The 17533-nt window shown below is 37.6% G+C and overlaps 1 protein-coding gene across 5 annotated transcripts in view; it reads right to left on the reverse strand.

Annotated features, from left to right (window-relative positions):
* The window catches only part of LOC105052699 (ADP-ribosylation factor GTPase-activating protein AGD5), an 18303-nt gene extending 15248 nt beyond the window's left edge, over window positions 1-3055 (reverse strand). For 2 of the 5 annotated variants that reach the window (XM_073244252.1, XM_073244249.1), the window contains exons 1-4: window positions 2781-3055; window positions 932-990; window positions 206-317; window positions 7-97 (exon numbers count right to left, since the gene is read on the reverse strand). In XM_073244252.1, the coding sequence (XP_073100353.1) occupies window positions 7-97; window positions 206-317; window positions 932-990; window positions 2781-2797 (279 nt within the window). In that variant the 5' untranslated portion in view covers window positions 2798-3055. Of the gene's footprint in view, window positions 1-6; window positions 98-205; window positions 381-931; window positions 991-2780 lie in introns of all 5 variants that reach the window. The other 3 variants (XM_073244250.1, XM_073244251.1, XM_073244253.1) reach the window with 3 other exon arrangements.
* Between the last annotated feature and the right edge of the window lie 14478 nt (window positions 3056-17533).

Genomic DNA, 17533 nt, shown 5'->3' on the forward strand with positions numbered 1-17533 from the left:
TATGACCTTGGAAATGTGTACCCCCAAACTTCTATGGATCGCAGAACACTGCATGCATATAAAGATACCCAAATTTACACTTGCCCATCGTGGACCTCTGCAAGAAGATGAGCCAACATTGGATTCAAATGGAAGAGTCTTAACATATAACTGTCGCAGGTTATAACTTATTCCAATGATAATTAGTAAGGCGAGAAAGCTTTACCTTATCAACTGAATCAAATGATTATTTGTCCCCAGATTGGAAAAGACTACTACATTCCCATGTATATCATCTTGGTATAATAGTGCATTCTTTATATATGGGGCCATGAAATCTGATGAATTCTCAATGACCATTTCAGAAAAAAGACACAGAAATCTTGGCCTAGCCTAAAGAACTGGCATTAGAGAAAGCCAATTTAAATAGTTCAGATTTTTTAAAAAATAGTCAACTTGCAGATACCAGAATTAAATAGTATAGGAAAAATCTGAAAATAGTTAAAGCATTGCCAGGATCAACTACAAGCATAAAATGTATTACCTATAGCATAAAATGAAGGACTTTTAAGCACTAATTATTGATAATGATGATTTTCTCCCTTTTTTTGGGGGGGTGGGATAATTGCATAAGCAATAGTACATTTAGTTGCATAAGAGCATGGTAAAAGCTCCTTCCCAAGGTTTAAATTCTCAGTACTGTTATGTGTCCCAGTCAGGCACCAGTCCAGTACCAAAACATACCATATGATACATGGTACGGTAGTTGTACCGGCACAGCAGCCGGTCCTTTTTCTAGTACCAGTATGAAGGGCATCCCATATACCGGTCTGCTTTGGTACGGAAGGGTACTCTAATCCTTACACCTAACAAAATCCATGTACTTGTTTAAAGGTTTGGATGAAAAACTAAGCAACAATAAGATCTAATTAAATCTTGAACCAAGACTTACCTGGCTTTGCAATCTGCACATTCCCTGTTTTCTGGCAGTTTGAGAAGCCCCTCCAATATCTGCAAATAAGCAGAACATCTTTATATTGAGCAGGAATGCAGAAAGCATGTCAATGCAAACAAGACAATAGAGGATCTAGACATAAGAGAGACAATCCACTAGAAATAATTAGGTAGTGAATTGAGGGATGTACATGAATTTGCAGTTGCAAATAGCACTAGGTTTGGCAAAAGAATTATGTCAAGGTGCCAAGCCAAAGGAGGTCAGGGTTATAACTAATCCACCTGCAAAGATCACATTGGGAGTTAACGACCAAGTTGGGTGACTCGAGGTACCAATAACCACATTATTGGGAGCATTCTCAGACAGATTCACCAAGGTTTACAGTCTTGCTTGTTCCAAAAAGTGAACAAAAAATTGTTTGCAACCTGTATGGGCCTCATTTAGCCTGCATAACCTAGTAAGGACACCCTAAATCCACTAGAAGCATGCAACAAGAATATTCATAAACACTTTAGGTCTTTCTTTATGTTTAATCTTCAATCATTATGGCCAGACACTCACTGAAAAGGATTGGATGAGAAAATCATAGCCAAGGGACTTACAGGACATAACTTATATGGAAAAACACACCATATATCACAATATTATTCTTAAAGAGAGAGCATGAAGAAAACAGTTGTTAAATTTTTGTCAGACTTGTTGCATTGGTGCAAAAGCATCACATATCCATGATATTTTCATCAGTATCATCAAAACTACTATTATGTAAAACAACCACTCTTATAACAATTTAGCATCACCTCCATGCCATGATATCATACCATCATTATGTCGGTTGCAGTTCTGTGGCTAGTTTGCCACTAAGTGGCAGTGTTGCTTGGACATTCCAAATTTTGGATTTTTTTGATGCGACAGTTGGTCACTCAAAACACTTGGGACATTTCACAACACTCCTAGATACATCATATCATCAAATTATGATACCATTATCATTACATGTCCATGTTTGCCACTTTATACGAAAGTTGTGAATCATTATATAATAACTATTGATCATTTTATCCAATTTTGTGAACTTAAATAGTATAGGTCTAGCTTATTATTCATTACATGCATCCATCAATACACCCACATACATATAGAAAATATAGACTTGTCCACATGTCCAATTTTTTGGAAGATTGCCACCATGGATTTTTCTAGACACTTGGACACTTGACACCCATACCTTGTGTCCAACCAAACTGTAAATTGAGAGTTTTATTTCATATTATTTTAGCCTTTTAATTGCACAGAGGAGATGCTTCTTCCAAGTTCTAAATAAGTTTTATATTAGAGATGTGAACTAGCCAAGCAGTTGTCAACAAACAATGAAAAATTTTACAGAAATAGTAAAATTATCAACAACTTCTTTACTGGCTCGAGTGGAAAATGTAACACAATATAATGATTAGCTATTTGGTGACGCCGACAAGCAGTCAAGGCCGTATATACTACATAGCATGTAAACAGCCATCAGATCCCTCATTCTCATTGCAAATGGATCAAAGATCAATCTTTTTAATAATTCAGCAATTCCAAGAAAGCATATTAGCCACATCGGGTACAAAACAAAGAAACAGAGGCCAAATTCTCCCACTACCAAAACCCTAATCTTGAACCAAAAAAAAAAATCCACGCATTAATAGCACGCCCCAATCCCGGATGTACAAAATTCTACCTCCCTGGCGCATAAATTAGCCAAATTAAATAAACGGCATTAAGAAGATCGCATCATTTTACCATGAAGACCAAAATTATTGCCTAAAATGATCCATAAACCGGGAAATTGGAGAAAAGAACGAACCTTTCGGTGTTTCTCATTGAGTTCCTTCGAAACGGAGGCCTTTTCGTTCATGCTGACGCCCTCGTCGATTCCCGCGGCTTCCGAAATGGAAAGGAAAGTTAAGCAAGAGAATAATTGGAATTAGATTGGAAAACAGCATAAAAAGGGAAAGAAGAATCGAGAGATCTCGTCTTTGTCGTCTCTGAAGCTCTATCTTCTCCAAGGGGAACAAGAATCCGAAATGAGTAGAGACAGCAAAGAGGAGTCGAACCAGGTGAACTAATTTTCCTCCTTTAAACTTTATTATTATTATTATATTATTATTATTATTATGCGTTTTATTTCATTCCGTCAGCTTTGGGCACATTGCACACGTGAAAGGCGCTCACGTGTGAACGTATGACGGGCATCTCGGATCCGGGTTATAACCCGAATCCAAGATGAATCCAGACCAATAATCTTCATGTTTCGTATTTTCGACCTAATAAGCTGATCATGTTTTGGTCTAGAAACCCTAATTTTTTGACAGATTGATAATGGAAGGGTCTGGGTTGGGCTTGTTCTGAATTTTCTTATATATTATGTAATAATTATATGTCATATGTGTAATTTTACTTTTATTATTTAAGGCAAGATGTTAGATTTTCTTTGCCTTTTTGATGTCTGGGTTTAGGATTTCCTAAAATTTTTCATTTTCTTTTCTATTGGCTTTCTATAATCTGGAAGCATGAGACAAATTTGCACCTCTCAAAATTGCTATCTGATGTTCTAATTGAAATTAAAAAATATATATATTAAGTTTTTTTTTTTTTTTTTTTTACAAAATGAGAGTTAGAGGACGACCCAACGTATCTATCTCTACTGGACGTGACCATAGGACTCTAACGTTCACTAGGAAATGTTCGAATCGGAATCGAGTTTGGATAAATAGGCAGCCTCTTCCCCACCATACAGAGCGTATCCTGGTAGCCCGGGCATGGCGTTTGGAAACAGCATCTGATCCATTGATCTTCGATGGTACTGGGAAGGAGGCTGTCTGGAAACGACTGGTTCAAATATTGGTTTCTTTATGCAAGTTTTATTCTATAATTGGAATATCAAATCGAAAATACCAAACTTGTTGCGGTCAATCTCCTGTCGCCTGTCGTCGGTGAAGAGCACCTACAAAACAAAATCCTCACACATCAGAATCGTATCCAGTGGAGATCCTCCGATACTTAAGTCAGTGAAAAATTGATGAACAGCAGATAATGAATAATCGAAATGGCAGGATGTTAGTCCAGAATTGTCTTATCCGTGCTATTCATTTACCACCCTTTTATAGATGATTCTGATGTAACCGTCGAGCATGTGGTCCCGTTTTTTATGGCACTAAATTATCGGACTATAATCATGGAGTTAATGGATTGTTTATGCCCACTAATGACTATGACACGTAGCTGATAATCATTTATAACGGTTAGATATGTTGAGGAGATAAGCCGATTATATGTCGGTAATAGTAGTAGGTCGGTGGAGATCCGAATGAGAATCGGATGGTAACTGATATGTCGATGGTCATCAGTCAGATATTAACTAAGTCGTCGTGGTTGTCCGTTGTTGGTTGATAATAGCCGACTGTCGGTCGGTTTGTTGATTGTTAATCGAAGTATTCGTTTATAAGGTCGATGTAGAGTCAGAGTCGGGGGTCGGTTGAATGGTCCCAACAGTTGCTCCCCACTCCCAAGTCTAAGATGGTCTGACGTATATATCATCACGTGGTTTCATGTTGGATGAAGGGAGTTGTCACGTGTCATCTCGAGTCCAGATTTGGCTACTGATGTTCATGATTTTTTGGAGTACAAGAGATTTTTGACTGTTTTATTGTTTCAATAGCTGTAAAATCATTATTGAGCCATCATTTCAAAGATAATTCGACGTCAGATGATTTGATTTTGACTAGTAGATTTTGGCCACGTGTCAAAACATCATTGGTTTTGAGCTATTCATGTGGATAACAGTGAGATAGCACGATCGGGAGCAAGTGCGTCGAACCGTCTGACCAATGGTCAGTTTAGATGTCACCACATGTCGACATCTGAAGAGATCTAAATTTGATCAATTTCATCAGGACCGTTAAGGGGTCATATATATATATGAAGTCACTTTCAGCCAGACTTTTACTTTGCATTTGTCACTATTCTCTGTAGCAGAAGGTTCTGCTGGTTGTCTCAGTACTAGGAGCTCTCGAGCTTTGCTTCTTGCGCCATCTTTGATTTCAGATTGAGTTCCCTTGTCCTCATCCTTGGATCCTTTTCCTCTTAGGGTTTTTGTTTTAGGATTTTCTTTTCTTCTCTAGTTTTCCATGGCTAGTAGAAAAACTTTTTCTTCTCAAGATAGTCGGTCAGAGAATTTGATTGACGACTCTCCTTTGGATCCGAAAATGGAAGCTTCTTCCTTATCCGGACCCAATGTTGAACGGCTCCAGGAATAGTATCGTATCCCGAAGCAGTATCAGCTTTTCGTATCTGGTTCGGATGGTCGGGTAAATTCTCCTCCTCCGGGTCAGGTCACAATTTATGTCGAGGACCTTCGGGCCGATCTTCGATTCTCGATTTCAGAGTTTGTTCAAAATCTTCTTGATTATTATGGCTTCTGTCCTGCTTAGTTAGCCCCAAATTTCATTCGGTTGATTATCAGCTTCATCCTGTTGTGTCAGTTTATACCGACTATTCCTTATCCTTCCCTTTTTCGATCTTTCTTCGTCCTTCATCCTCATCCGAAGGTCAAGGGTTGGTGGTTCTTCAATTTGAGGAAAGACCTTTCTTTTATCACCAATCTTCCATCGTCCATTCATGGATAGAAGAATCAATTTTTTTTCGTTTCTTCTTCTTCTCTCTGAGGCTTTCCTTTGTGCTAGGATGACCCAAGGACTGGTCCCAATGAGAATAGTCGGATGGAGGTCGATGATCGAGAAGACTTCATTCGATTATTTTTGAACTGTACTGATTTTTTATTCTGATTGTAGCCATGCAGTCGAGGACATGAGTGTCGTCTACCGACATTCGTCCGCATGCTGCCAAGAAGAAGGCAGCATCCAAAGCTGGCCCTTCTCGACCACCAAAGAAGAGTTGGATCACCACTCTATCTGCACCAGTGAAGGAATCCAACATTCTGTCGGAAATGGCTTCCGAGCCAGTCCTGGCATTGTTGGCACCATCTATTGAAGATAGGATGGCAGGAGAAGACAAAGCTACAGCAAAACCATCGATGGCTCCATCAGCTGAGATTCGGATCGGGACAGAAGTCACGGTCGAACCAGAACAGTCTGCGGCTGCACCAGTCATTCCTCCAATAGAACGGTCTTGGGCACAGTCGAGCACCGACTTCCTTGCATTCTCGAGCGCGAGGCTGCCGATTGAAGATTAGGGGAAGGCACCGACGACCTCAGTAGATGATGGATCATTGGGCCTTCCCGTCCTTTTTGACATTAGGATCCTCGAGGGTGAGTCAGTCTTGACCAATCTGACATTGGCCAAGCGGCTCATCCAAGTTGCCCTTTTTCCGATTGATCGGGAGAACAGGAAGAATCGGACCATCGTTGAGATGTTTTCTTCTTTTTACCCAATGATGCTCATGGTAAGTTTTCTGACATCTCTCTTTTTTTTTTTGATTTGATTTGGTCTAACTTGATTATCTTCTGCTTTTAGTGGGTGCACGATATGCACAATCTGGAGGTCAGCTATCAGAAGATAGTCGATTTCTGACGGTCCTAGATGGACAAAGTGGCGGCCGTCACCGTCGAGAAGACCGTCACCGTAGAACAACTTCAGACAACGATTGAACGGGAGGAGCTTCAAGAGCAGATCTCCCAAATGACGGTCGACCTACAATCTTTCAGAGCTGAACTTGAGACGGCTCGCCAGAATATTTCATCTCTTGAGTCGTGAATCAAGAGCAAGAAGCACTCCATTCATCGGCTTCGACGAAAGAGAAATGGGTGCATTGATGAACTTGAAGCGGAGCGTGGAAGGTATCGGGCCACCTTGGAAAGGTTGGCACTGACCGATGCTGAGTCAGCCTCCGTGAGAGCTGAAGTAGAGTCGGTGAGAGAAGCCCTGAACCAAGCCATCGAGAACTTCAAGAACTCAGAAAAATTCAAAGAAGAAATCCTCGAAGGCGGGTTTGCTTCATATTGCGTTGGTACGAAGATGGTCGCGATCGAAAAGTTGTACCTAGATCTAGACTTGAGCAGCATCATTCCTCCTGGCTCGAGAGATGATGCTGCTGAAGAAGGGGCTGCACCGACTGAAGATGATGCATCGACTGCACCAGAAACTGTTTCAGTCATCGATGCTGCACCGGAGCATGGAGATGAAGACCACGATTGGTGATTAGTGTAATATTTTTACTTTTTTTTATAATTAGAAAGATTGTTATCGGACTTTAGTCCAATTTTGTAACTTTCCTTTCAATGAATGAAAGAAAAATTTTTTAAGTGCAAATTCCTTCTTCCTTGTGTATGCTTGCAATGTCGTAGTTTGACAACCGAAGATCGATCGGCAACTCGAACGTTTGATAGTAATTATAGAATCGTTCGTTAGTCGAATACCAATTGACATACTTTACCTTTTAGATATTAGGATAAACGGTGATAAGCCTAACATCCATCAACTGACCGTAGTCAAGTCAATATATATAATTATTTGATAAACGATGGCAAGCCGAATATCCTTCGACTGACCGCAGTCAAGTCGGTATAGTTTTAATTCGATCTTGATCATATTGGCATTGTATTTTGCTTAGTTAAAATTAAGTCAGTATAAATAGTCATTCAATCGACTTTTACAGTGGAAAATCGAGATATAGTCGATACCGAAAGACAGTCGGTATATCAACTTTTACAGTGAAAGCCGAGATATAGTCGATGTGTTTGTTTTTACAATAAAAAATTAAAATATAATTGATAGGAATTGATCGTCCATTCATCGATCTAACATCACTTTGTAGTCGATTGAAACTTTTGTGATTTTGAAATTCAATGTTTCATTCTGAGCATTGTACATATGAACAACTTTATTGATAATACATCTTTAAGTTGTCAGCATTCCACATTTGAGGAATAGCTGTTCTCTCAAGAGTTTTCAGTCGATATGCGCTCGATCTAAGTATCTCTGTTATTCTATAGGATTCTTCCCAATTTGGAGATGATTTTTCCTGATCTAAAGGCTTTGAGACTTCTGCCTTTCTTAAGATCAGATCTCTTGGACGGAAGATCTTCGGCTTAACTTTTGTATTATAGTACCAGACTACTCTTTGCCGATATGCTGCCATCCAAACTTGATCTTGCTGTTGGACTTCTGGAAGTCAGTCTAGATCGGCTCTCAGACATTCTGAATTACTCGGCTCATTGTATTATTCTACCCTTGCTGATGGTAGTCTGATCTCAAGTGAGATCATCACTTCTGCTCCATATGACAGGTTGAATGGCGATTCTTCTATTGATATATGAGGAGTTGTTCGATATGCCCATACAATTGGATATAGTTCTTCTACTCAAAGATCTTTAGCTTCATTTAGTCTGGTTTTGAGTCTATGTAGAATTATTCGGTTCGTCACTTTCACTTCACCGTTGAATTATGGATGGTCGACTGATGTGAGTTTGTGCGTAATATATAATTTTGCATAGAACTCTTTAAAGTTTTGATTGTCGAATTATCAATCATTGTCAGTAATGATGGTGTATGGTAGACCGAATCTGTATATGATTGATTCTGAATTAAGTCTTCCATCTTACTTTCAGTGATTTGTGTCAAAAGTTCAGCTTCCACTCATTTGGTGAAGTAATCAATGGCGACCACTATGAACTTCCTCTAAGCAGATGCCAGAGGGAAAAGATCAAGTATGTCAATTTTTCATTGTGCGAAGGTGTTAGAAAATCGGATAGGTAGCATGTATAGATTTCAAAACTTTAAAAAATAGATAGTGAAAAATCAAATGGATTAAACCCTTTAACCCCACATGTAAGATATCAAATCTAAACCTACCCAAGTCTAGAAGAAAACACATATCAATAATCTAGAATTTAAAAATATTTATGATATTAGATCTCATTATCTTGGCATGGGTAGCTATTCACCGCTTCTGATGATCTCGGATTCGTAGATGGTTAAGCCGCACACGTGTCCGATCTCTACAGATATCCACCGAGATCAATCTTGAACTTCTTTCTTCTCGTAGAAGATTCTTCTTCTCAAGAAGAACTTCAATCTTGAACACTTTGATCAACCTCTTTGATCTGGACTGCAGAATCAACTTCTTGATCAGCAGCTTTCTTCTTCTTCTCTTTGATCTACAATATTTAAGTCTCCAACACTACTTTTGGGTGTGTGGAAGAGAGGCACCCAACCTTTGGGCGTGAAAAGGAAGAGAGGGAGGAGAGGAGGCATGGAGAGGGAGAGAGAAGAATTTTTGTTGATGAAAATTTTATTAACAAGAAACCCTAGAGACCTCCCTTTATATAGATACTATACTGACATATATTAGGAATCAAATTATCTTAAAAAGATAGATTCTTATCTTATAAGAATCTTCTACCTTTTTAATCTGATATGGCGCCTAATATTCATCAAAAGAAAAAGGATGCGCCATCCAATCTTTCAACTATTTCATATGCACATTTGGAGATAATTAGGAGATAAAGAAGAGATAATGTTAGCATAATTATGTCAACTAATTGACTTAATCAAATCTTCTTGGGCTCACAATTAAGAGCCCAATTAAATCCAAATGAATTTAGGTTAGGTTTAAGGCTATAGATTTGATCAAATCAAAATTCTGAGAAGAATTAGGTTTAACCGTGTGCTAGCATGGTTCTCATAAACCTAATAGAATTTCAATAAATCCTAACCCAATTGGAACTTCATAAGTCTAATTGATAAATTCGAGATTAAATCTCTTAATGTGTGACCCCATAGGTTCCATTCTATCTGATAGTGAGATATATTGTGATCTCCATCACAATATCATCGAAACTCTTTTCGATAGATTGGAATATTTCTAATTCTATCCTTCGAGGGTCATCGATCATCAAGATGACGTCTGATGAGTCACACAATCCATCAGTGACACCTAGCAGTATGTAGTGGCAACCCAGTAGAACAAAAGTATGAACTCTTAAGTATAGTTATCGTATGATTCAGTCCTTCTATCATGAGCTCCGACTTGACGAAGGTCATGGAGAACTCGTCAGACTCCATCGTCAGTCATATGCTAGATTGGCTCGATTCGAGTTTATTTGTGAATCTCATAAAATTTTTTTTTTAGTATTCACACTTACTTTGGTCAAAGACTTTTTGAACTCAGTCTTGCAAATCGCATAGAATTTTTTCTTTTATACCAAGATCAATAGATTCTATTTAGGTGCATTCTACTCCAAACAACGAACCTGAACCTATTGAAGCCAACATACACAGCAATGATCCGAATGGCTAGGGATCAAGAAAACGTATAGTCAAACCCAATAGCCTCGCTATGAATAGTCAATGACACTGCAGATCAAAGAACCATTCACACCACTGCAACATCAAGAAGATTACCGATGAGTGAGTAGACATCCATGTGATTCTCGTGTTGATCACGCTCAGTGTAAGTTATTCTCTAATAACTACCCATACCTTCATCCCAGTGTCTCTACACCATAGATCCGAGACACATTTGCCCACAAAGGAGGTGAACCATGCATCGATCTTAAATGGATTGATCACTGTTTTGCATGATGATCTTTTGATCGGAAGTATTTAAAAATTAATCACTAATTAATGTATATCTCAAATTTTTAACTCTTTAAGAATATACAAAAATCATCTTTGTTAATTTTTAGGACAAGTCATGGACATATATATATGATTAGAATGAAAAAGCTCTTTATTGATAATAAGAAGATTACAAGTACAAGTTTAGGCTCTGAAAATACATAATGTGTTAGCCAACAATTGACTTCTAGGATACAAATTTAACAAACTCCTACTTGACCTAAAGTCAATTGACCATATCTAAGATCCATCTTCTCAAGATGAGCTTCGATCTTTTGCTGGCTGAGAGATTTGGTCAGCGGGTCTATCATGTTCAGTGTGGAGTCGACTCTCTATACATCGGCGAACTTCTTCTCAAGGTATTTGCATATGATGTGAAATCGCCACTCTATGTGCTTGAACTTCTGATGAGACCTGGACTCCTTAGCAAGGGCTATGGTGCCGTTATTATTGTAGTACAATGCAATGACATCTGATGGCATCACACCCAACTCTGTAACAAACTTTTTGAACCAAAAGGCTTCTTTAGTAGCTTCAGAGGCAGTGATGTACTTGACTTTCATGGTCGAATCTATAATGATTGGTTGCTTGAAAATTTTTCAGCTAACCGCACCACTATTACACAAGAAGATACACCCCGATGTGGACTTTCTATCATCGACATTAGCTATAAATTCTAAATTAGTGTATCCCTCAATTTTTAGCTTCGATCCTCCACCAAAGACCAACATCAAATCCTTAGTCCTTCTCAAGTACTTGAGGATATTTTTAACAGCAATCCAGTATTCTTCTCCTGGATTTGCCTGATATCTGCTCGTGACACTCACGGCAAGTGCCATATCAGGACATGTATATAACATGGCATACATGAGACTTTCTATTATCGAAGTATAAGGGATCTTGCTCATGCACTGGATCTCCTCAGGTGTGTCAGGACACATCTTCTTGGAGAGATGAATACCATGTTTAAGAGGCAAAAGATCTCTTTTGAAGTTTTTCATGCTGAACCTCTTCAGCATCTCCTCTATATACATATGTTGTGAGAGTTCTATCATTCTCTTGGATCTATCTCTATAGATCTTTATACCAAAATGTAGGAAGCTTCTCCTAGATCTTTTATGGCAAACTTTTTCGACAATCATATTTTGATCGACGTCAGCATGAGAATGTGATTTTCAATCAGAAGGATGTCATCTACGTACAATACGAAGAATGTGACAGCGCTCCCACTGATCTTTTTGTCCACACACGACTCCTCACTTTTGATGAAATCAAATATTTTGATCACATCATTGAAGCGAGTGTTCCAATTTCGAGATGCTTGCTTGAGTCCATATATGGACCTTTGCAGCTTGCAGACCTTATGATCACTATCACTAGACGTGAAACTCAGAGATTGCTCCATATAGATATCTTTCTCAAGATATCCATTTAAAAAAGCAGTTTTCACATCCATCTGTCAAATTTTATAATCACGAAATACTGCTATGGCAATCAGAGTACGGATAGATTTCAGCATGACTACAGATAAAAAAATTTCATGATAGTCAATGCCTTCGTATTGACTATAACCTTTCGTAACTAGCCTTGCCTTATAGATCTCTACCTTACCATCTGACCCAATCTTCATTTTATAAGTCTATTTACAATCAATAGGTACAATACCTTCGAATGGATCTACTAAGGACCAAATCTGGTTGGAGTACATGGAGTCAATTTCTGACTTCATCGCATCCATCTATTTCTCGAAGTCTACATCTAATATTACCTCCTTATAGGTTTTGGGATCATTCTTAATATCCCTATCTTCCACAAGGAATACTTTCTCTAAATCTTCTGTAAGAATACCTAAGTATCTTTCAGAAGGACAGGAGACCCTACTTGATCTACGAGGTGGAGAAGGTATCACATCTACTGGCTCATTACTGTGTTCAGGTTCTTGGATTCGATGCTCTTCGGAGACTTTCTCTTCGAGCTCAATCTTCTTCCCACTGCCTTCATCTTGAATAAATTTTTTTTTCAAGAAGACAGCATGACGGCTCACAATCACATTATGATCCTCGAAAAGATAGAAGTAGTATCCCATGATTTCTTTGGGATATCCTATAAAGCGAGCCCTAAAAGATCTAGCCTCTAACTTATCCATTTGCTGTCGCTTGACATGGGTCGAATATCTTCAAATCTTGAGGTACCCAAGAGATGACTTCTTACCATGCCATAACTCATATGGTGTAATAGGAATAGATTTAGAGAAAATCTGATTCAAAAGATGAATTACAGTAAGCAAAGCATGTCCTCAGAGAAAGTCAGAAAGATCTGTGAAGCTCATCATGGATCGGACCATATCTAATAGGGTCTGATTCCTCCTTTCAGATACCCCATTGAGCTGAGGCATCCCTGGAGGTGTCCACTGTGAGACTATGCTATTATCTTTAAGATAGGCCCAAAATTCTCTACTAAGGTATTCGCCTCCTCGATCTAATCGAAGAATCTTTATGTATTTTTTGATCTATTTTTCTACTTCATGTCTGAACTCTATGAACTTTTCAAAGGCTTCAGACTTTTGATGCATCATATATACGAACCCATACCGTGAATAATCATCAGGAAAGATTATGAAGTAGATATAGCCACCCCTAGCTTGAACATCAAATAGACTATACACATCAGTATGTACCAGGGCTAATATCTCAGTGGCCCTTTCTCCTTGTCCCACAAAGGATAGCTTGGCTATTTTTTCTTGAAGACACGATTCACAGACTGGATAAGACTCGAAAGTCAATGGTCCAAAAAGACCATCTTTCTCCAATTTGTTGAGTCTGTCCTCTCCAATATGGCCTAACCTAAGATACCACAGATACTTATGACTGATCCTATATTTAGATCTCTTAGATCCTATGGTATTCACTATTTACTTGTTAATATTTACACTTGCATCCATATGTAAATGGTAAAGACCGTCAATCAAGAAAGCACGTGCCACAAATTTATTTTTAAAATAAATAGAACACATGTCTTTATTGAAATGAAAATTATAATTATCCCGTACCAGCACAGAGGTAGAAATCAAATTTTTATTGGCTACAGGTATATAGAAACAGTCTTTCAAAAGTAAACTAAATCCTAATGGTAGTCGCAGAGGGTAGGTCCCGATGCCTAGAGCAGTAACCTTTGCTCCATTACCGATCCAAAGAATAATCTTACCTTCTTTCAGCCCCTTAACTTCTTCAAGACCTTGCATTGAAGTGCACAAATGGGCACTTGAACCATAATCAAGAATCCAGCCAGAAGAAAAGAAAATCGTTAGATTAGTTTCAATAACGAGTAACTTAAATATACCTTCAGAAGGCCCATCCTTCTTCCTGCTCTTGACAGTTGCTAGGTAGGCTGAACAATTTCTTCTCCAGTGGCCTTTGACGTTGCAATGAAAATATTTTTTTTTATCATCGACCTTCTTCGAAACCTATTTTTTGGGCTTGGCCTCATTCTTTTGCTTCTTTACGGACTTTTTCTTTTTCTGAAAGAAGACTTCCTTTTGGAGGAAGCCCACTCCACAGTCAGAACTATGTCCCTTGAACTCTTCAAGGTTTCTTTTGCAGTCACCAGCATATTCAATAACTCTGGCAAAGTGGCATCAATCTTATTCATATGATAATTCATGATGAACTATCCATATAAATCAGGAAGAGACTCGAGGATCAGATCCACCTGCAATTCTTTGTCCATATTCATTCTGAGCTTCTGAAGCTCCTCTTCATCCTTGATTATTGTCAAACAATGATCATTGACGGACTGCCCATCATGCATTTTCTCTCTGAAAAGTCCTCGAAAGACCTCAAAACGAGCCATGCGACTCTATTCACCATACAACTTTTACAGGTGAACCAGTATCTCTCTGACAGTCTTCATATATTCATACTATTGTTGAAGATCATTGGACATAGATACTAAGATATAGCACTTCGCCTTATTATCTTCGTCCATCCACTTCTTAAGTACAGCTCATTGATCAACGGATGGGCGAGCAGATAACACAGACACTTCTTGATCGAGGATATGGATAAGTTTTTCAAAATTAAGAATACTTCTTAGATTCTAAAGCCAGCCTTTGTAATTGGTGCCGGTCAACCTATTTGTATCGAGGATTCGGGCTAAAGGGTTTGAACTTGACATGGTTATCTGCAGAGAGAACAATTTCTAGTTAGATTTTATACTTACAAAATTATTTATTCTAAAAATTTTAAAAATAAACAAAGACTTTCATTATTTTCTCAAATCTCTCACACTCCTCGGATAAAGAAATGAAAACCTATACACGATCGATTTCAAGTGGATACTGCGGTCCCATTAATCTATACACATCTCACCTAACAGTTATTGGTGAGCACAAATTAATGAGTGGATAATACTTTGTCCATTACTTCTCTAAGCAAGATGCAGTGGACTTGGTCTCTAAGTCATATGGCCTCACCTAATAGTTATTGACATATTTCTTAGTTAAGTCAGACTCATCGTTCACCAGCGGACGTAAAGCCGTTATTGAGATCCTCACCTAACAGTTAGTGGGCCCAACTCCATCTCTATCCAGGGACATCAAATATCAATAGAGTGATTGTACCTTCTCGATGCAATCGAACTACTGTAACCAATCAAGAATGATCAACGTCAGGAAGGCACCCGTATCTCTACAACGATGGAAGACCTCTAGACTTAATATTTAATGAGGAGATTTGGGTTTAGATTTCTACTAAATTAGCAGATCTGATATCCGACTGATTAAATCAGATCAGCACATCAATATGTCTAACCATCCTAGTTGGCATGGGTGAACTCGAGTCAACAAGTAACCTAACACGAAACTGAATCTCTCAAGAAGGTTAGGTAAGTTTAGATGCATGAGGATCCCCCCGTTGCTTTCCTTAGACATCAATCAAAATTAGTCAGATCAGACAATGGAATCAATTAAATAACCACTATCTAAATACTTACTTTAGACACCAAATTGATTGATTAGATTAACCTATTGAAATGGATCTGAACCACCGAGCCAAATTCGATCTTGAGTCAATCAATTATATCAAAATATGAATTGATGTAATCAACTACAACTAAAGTTAACTTTGAGCTCCTTTGATCTAATCTTAATTATCCATCGATTAGGTTCAATCAACTGCTCAAAATCAAAAATGGGTTCTAGCCTGATTTAATCAATTAGACCCTAATTGTAGTTTGTTCACTTAGACCTAATTTGTTCAACCCATATCCATATGTAACAACATAATTTTAAATCTAAAAATAATTTTTAAATTATATTTTATTGCATGCAATTAATGGCTTATGATTTTGAAACTGTTTCAGATCTAAACCTAGTTTCATATATCAAATATATATAGTTTTAGATTTAAATTAAATATGCATCACATATACATTAATTTTCTATCTAAAATTAAATTTACACATATCAAATATATGTAAAACTAGATCTGAAATAATAATTAAAATATTTTAAAAATATCTTTTAAGAAATCGATTCACATCAAATTAAGACAACCTTTACAATATACGAGGTAAACTCTATATCAGGACAACCTTATATCAGTTTGATATAAATTTTTAATTATTCTAATTTTAGATCTAAACTCAAAATAAACATATCATATATACTAATTTTTAGATCTGAAAATTTTGATTTAATTATTTAGAAAGCTATTTTCAAAATCGATCAATCTTGTGCTAGGACAACCTTTGTAAATAGGGAATAAATCTTATATCAGGATAATCTTATATCAGTATAAAATTAATTTTAAATTATTAATACTTTTAGATCTAATCTAAAAATCAGATCATATATATTTTCAAAAATCTGTGGCTCTGATACCACTGTTAGAAAATCGGATTGGCAGCATGTGTAGATTTCAAAACTTTGAAAAACAGACAGCGAAAAATCAAACGGGTTAAACCCTTTAACCCTACATGCAAGATATCAAATCTAAATATATCCAAGTCTAGAAGAAAACACATATCAATAATCTAAAATTTAAAAATACTTATGAGATCAGATCTCATTACCTTGATGCGGGTAGCTATTCATCGCTTCTGATGATCTCAGATTCGTAGATGATTGAGCCAGACATATGTCCGACCTCTATGGGTATCCATCGGGATCAATCTCAATTTTTTTTTTTCTCGTAGAAGATTTTTCTTCTCAAGAAAAACTTCAACCTTGAACACTTTGATCAACCTCTTTGATCTGGACTGCAGGATCAACTTTTGATCAGCAGCTTTCTTCTTCTTCTTCTTGATCTACAATCTCTAAGTCTCCAACACTACTTTTGGGCCTGTGGAAGAGAGGCACCCAACCTTTGGGCGTGAAAAGGAAGAGAGGGAGAAGAGGAGGCGTGGAGAGAGAGAGAGAAATTTTTGTTGATGAAAATTCTATTAACAAGGAACCCTAGAGACCTCCCTTTGTATAGATACTATCCTGATACATATTAGAAATCCAATTATCTTAAAAAGATAGATCCTTATCTCATAAGAATTCTCTACCTTTTTAATCTGATTTATGTCAATTAAAATCAGATATAAATGGTATATAATCAGCCCTTTAAAGTATATACAAGAGGTATCCATGGAACACTTGTCAGGTAGTTGGGGACCCAACTCTTGGCGCCCCACAAGGGATCTCTAGCCAAAAGAGATGGGGCGTGGCCCCACTCTCTCTCCTCCACGCCATGACACATAAGAAGGGGTGGGCCCCTCTAAGATATGGTGCCCAATATTTATCAAAAGAAAAAGGATGTACCATCCAATCTTCCAACTCCACATACACACTTAGAGATAATTGGAAGATAAAGAAGAGATAATGTTAGGATAATTATGTCAACTAATTGACTTAATCAAATTCTCTTAGGCTCGCAATTAAAAATCTAATTAAACTCAAATAGATTTAGGTTAGGTTCAAGATTATAGACTTGATCAAAT

Source organism: Elaeis guineensis, chromosome 10 (assembly GCF_000442705.2).
Source record: "Elaeis guineensis isolate ETL-2024a chromosome 10, EG11, whole genome shotgun sequence".
In the NCBI taxonomy this organism is placed as follows: domain Eukaryota; kingdom Viridiplantae; phylum Streptophyta; class Magnoliopsida; order Arecales; family Arecaceae; genus Elaeis; species Elaeis guineensis.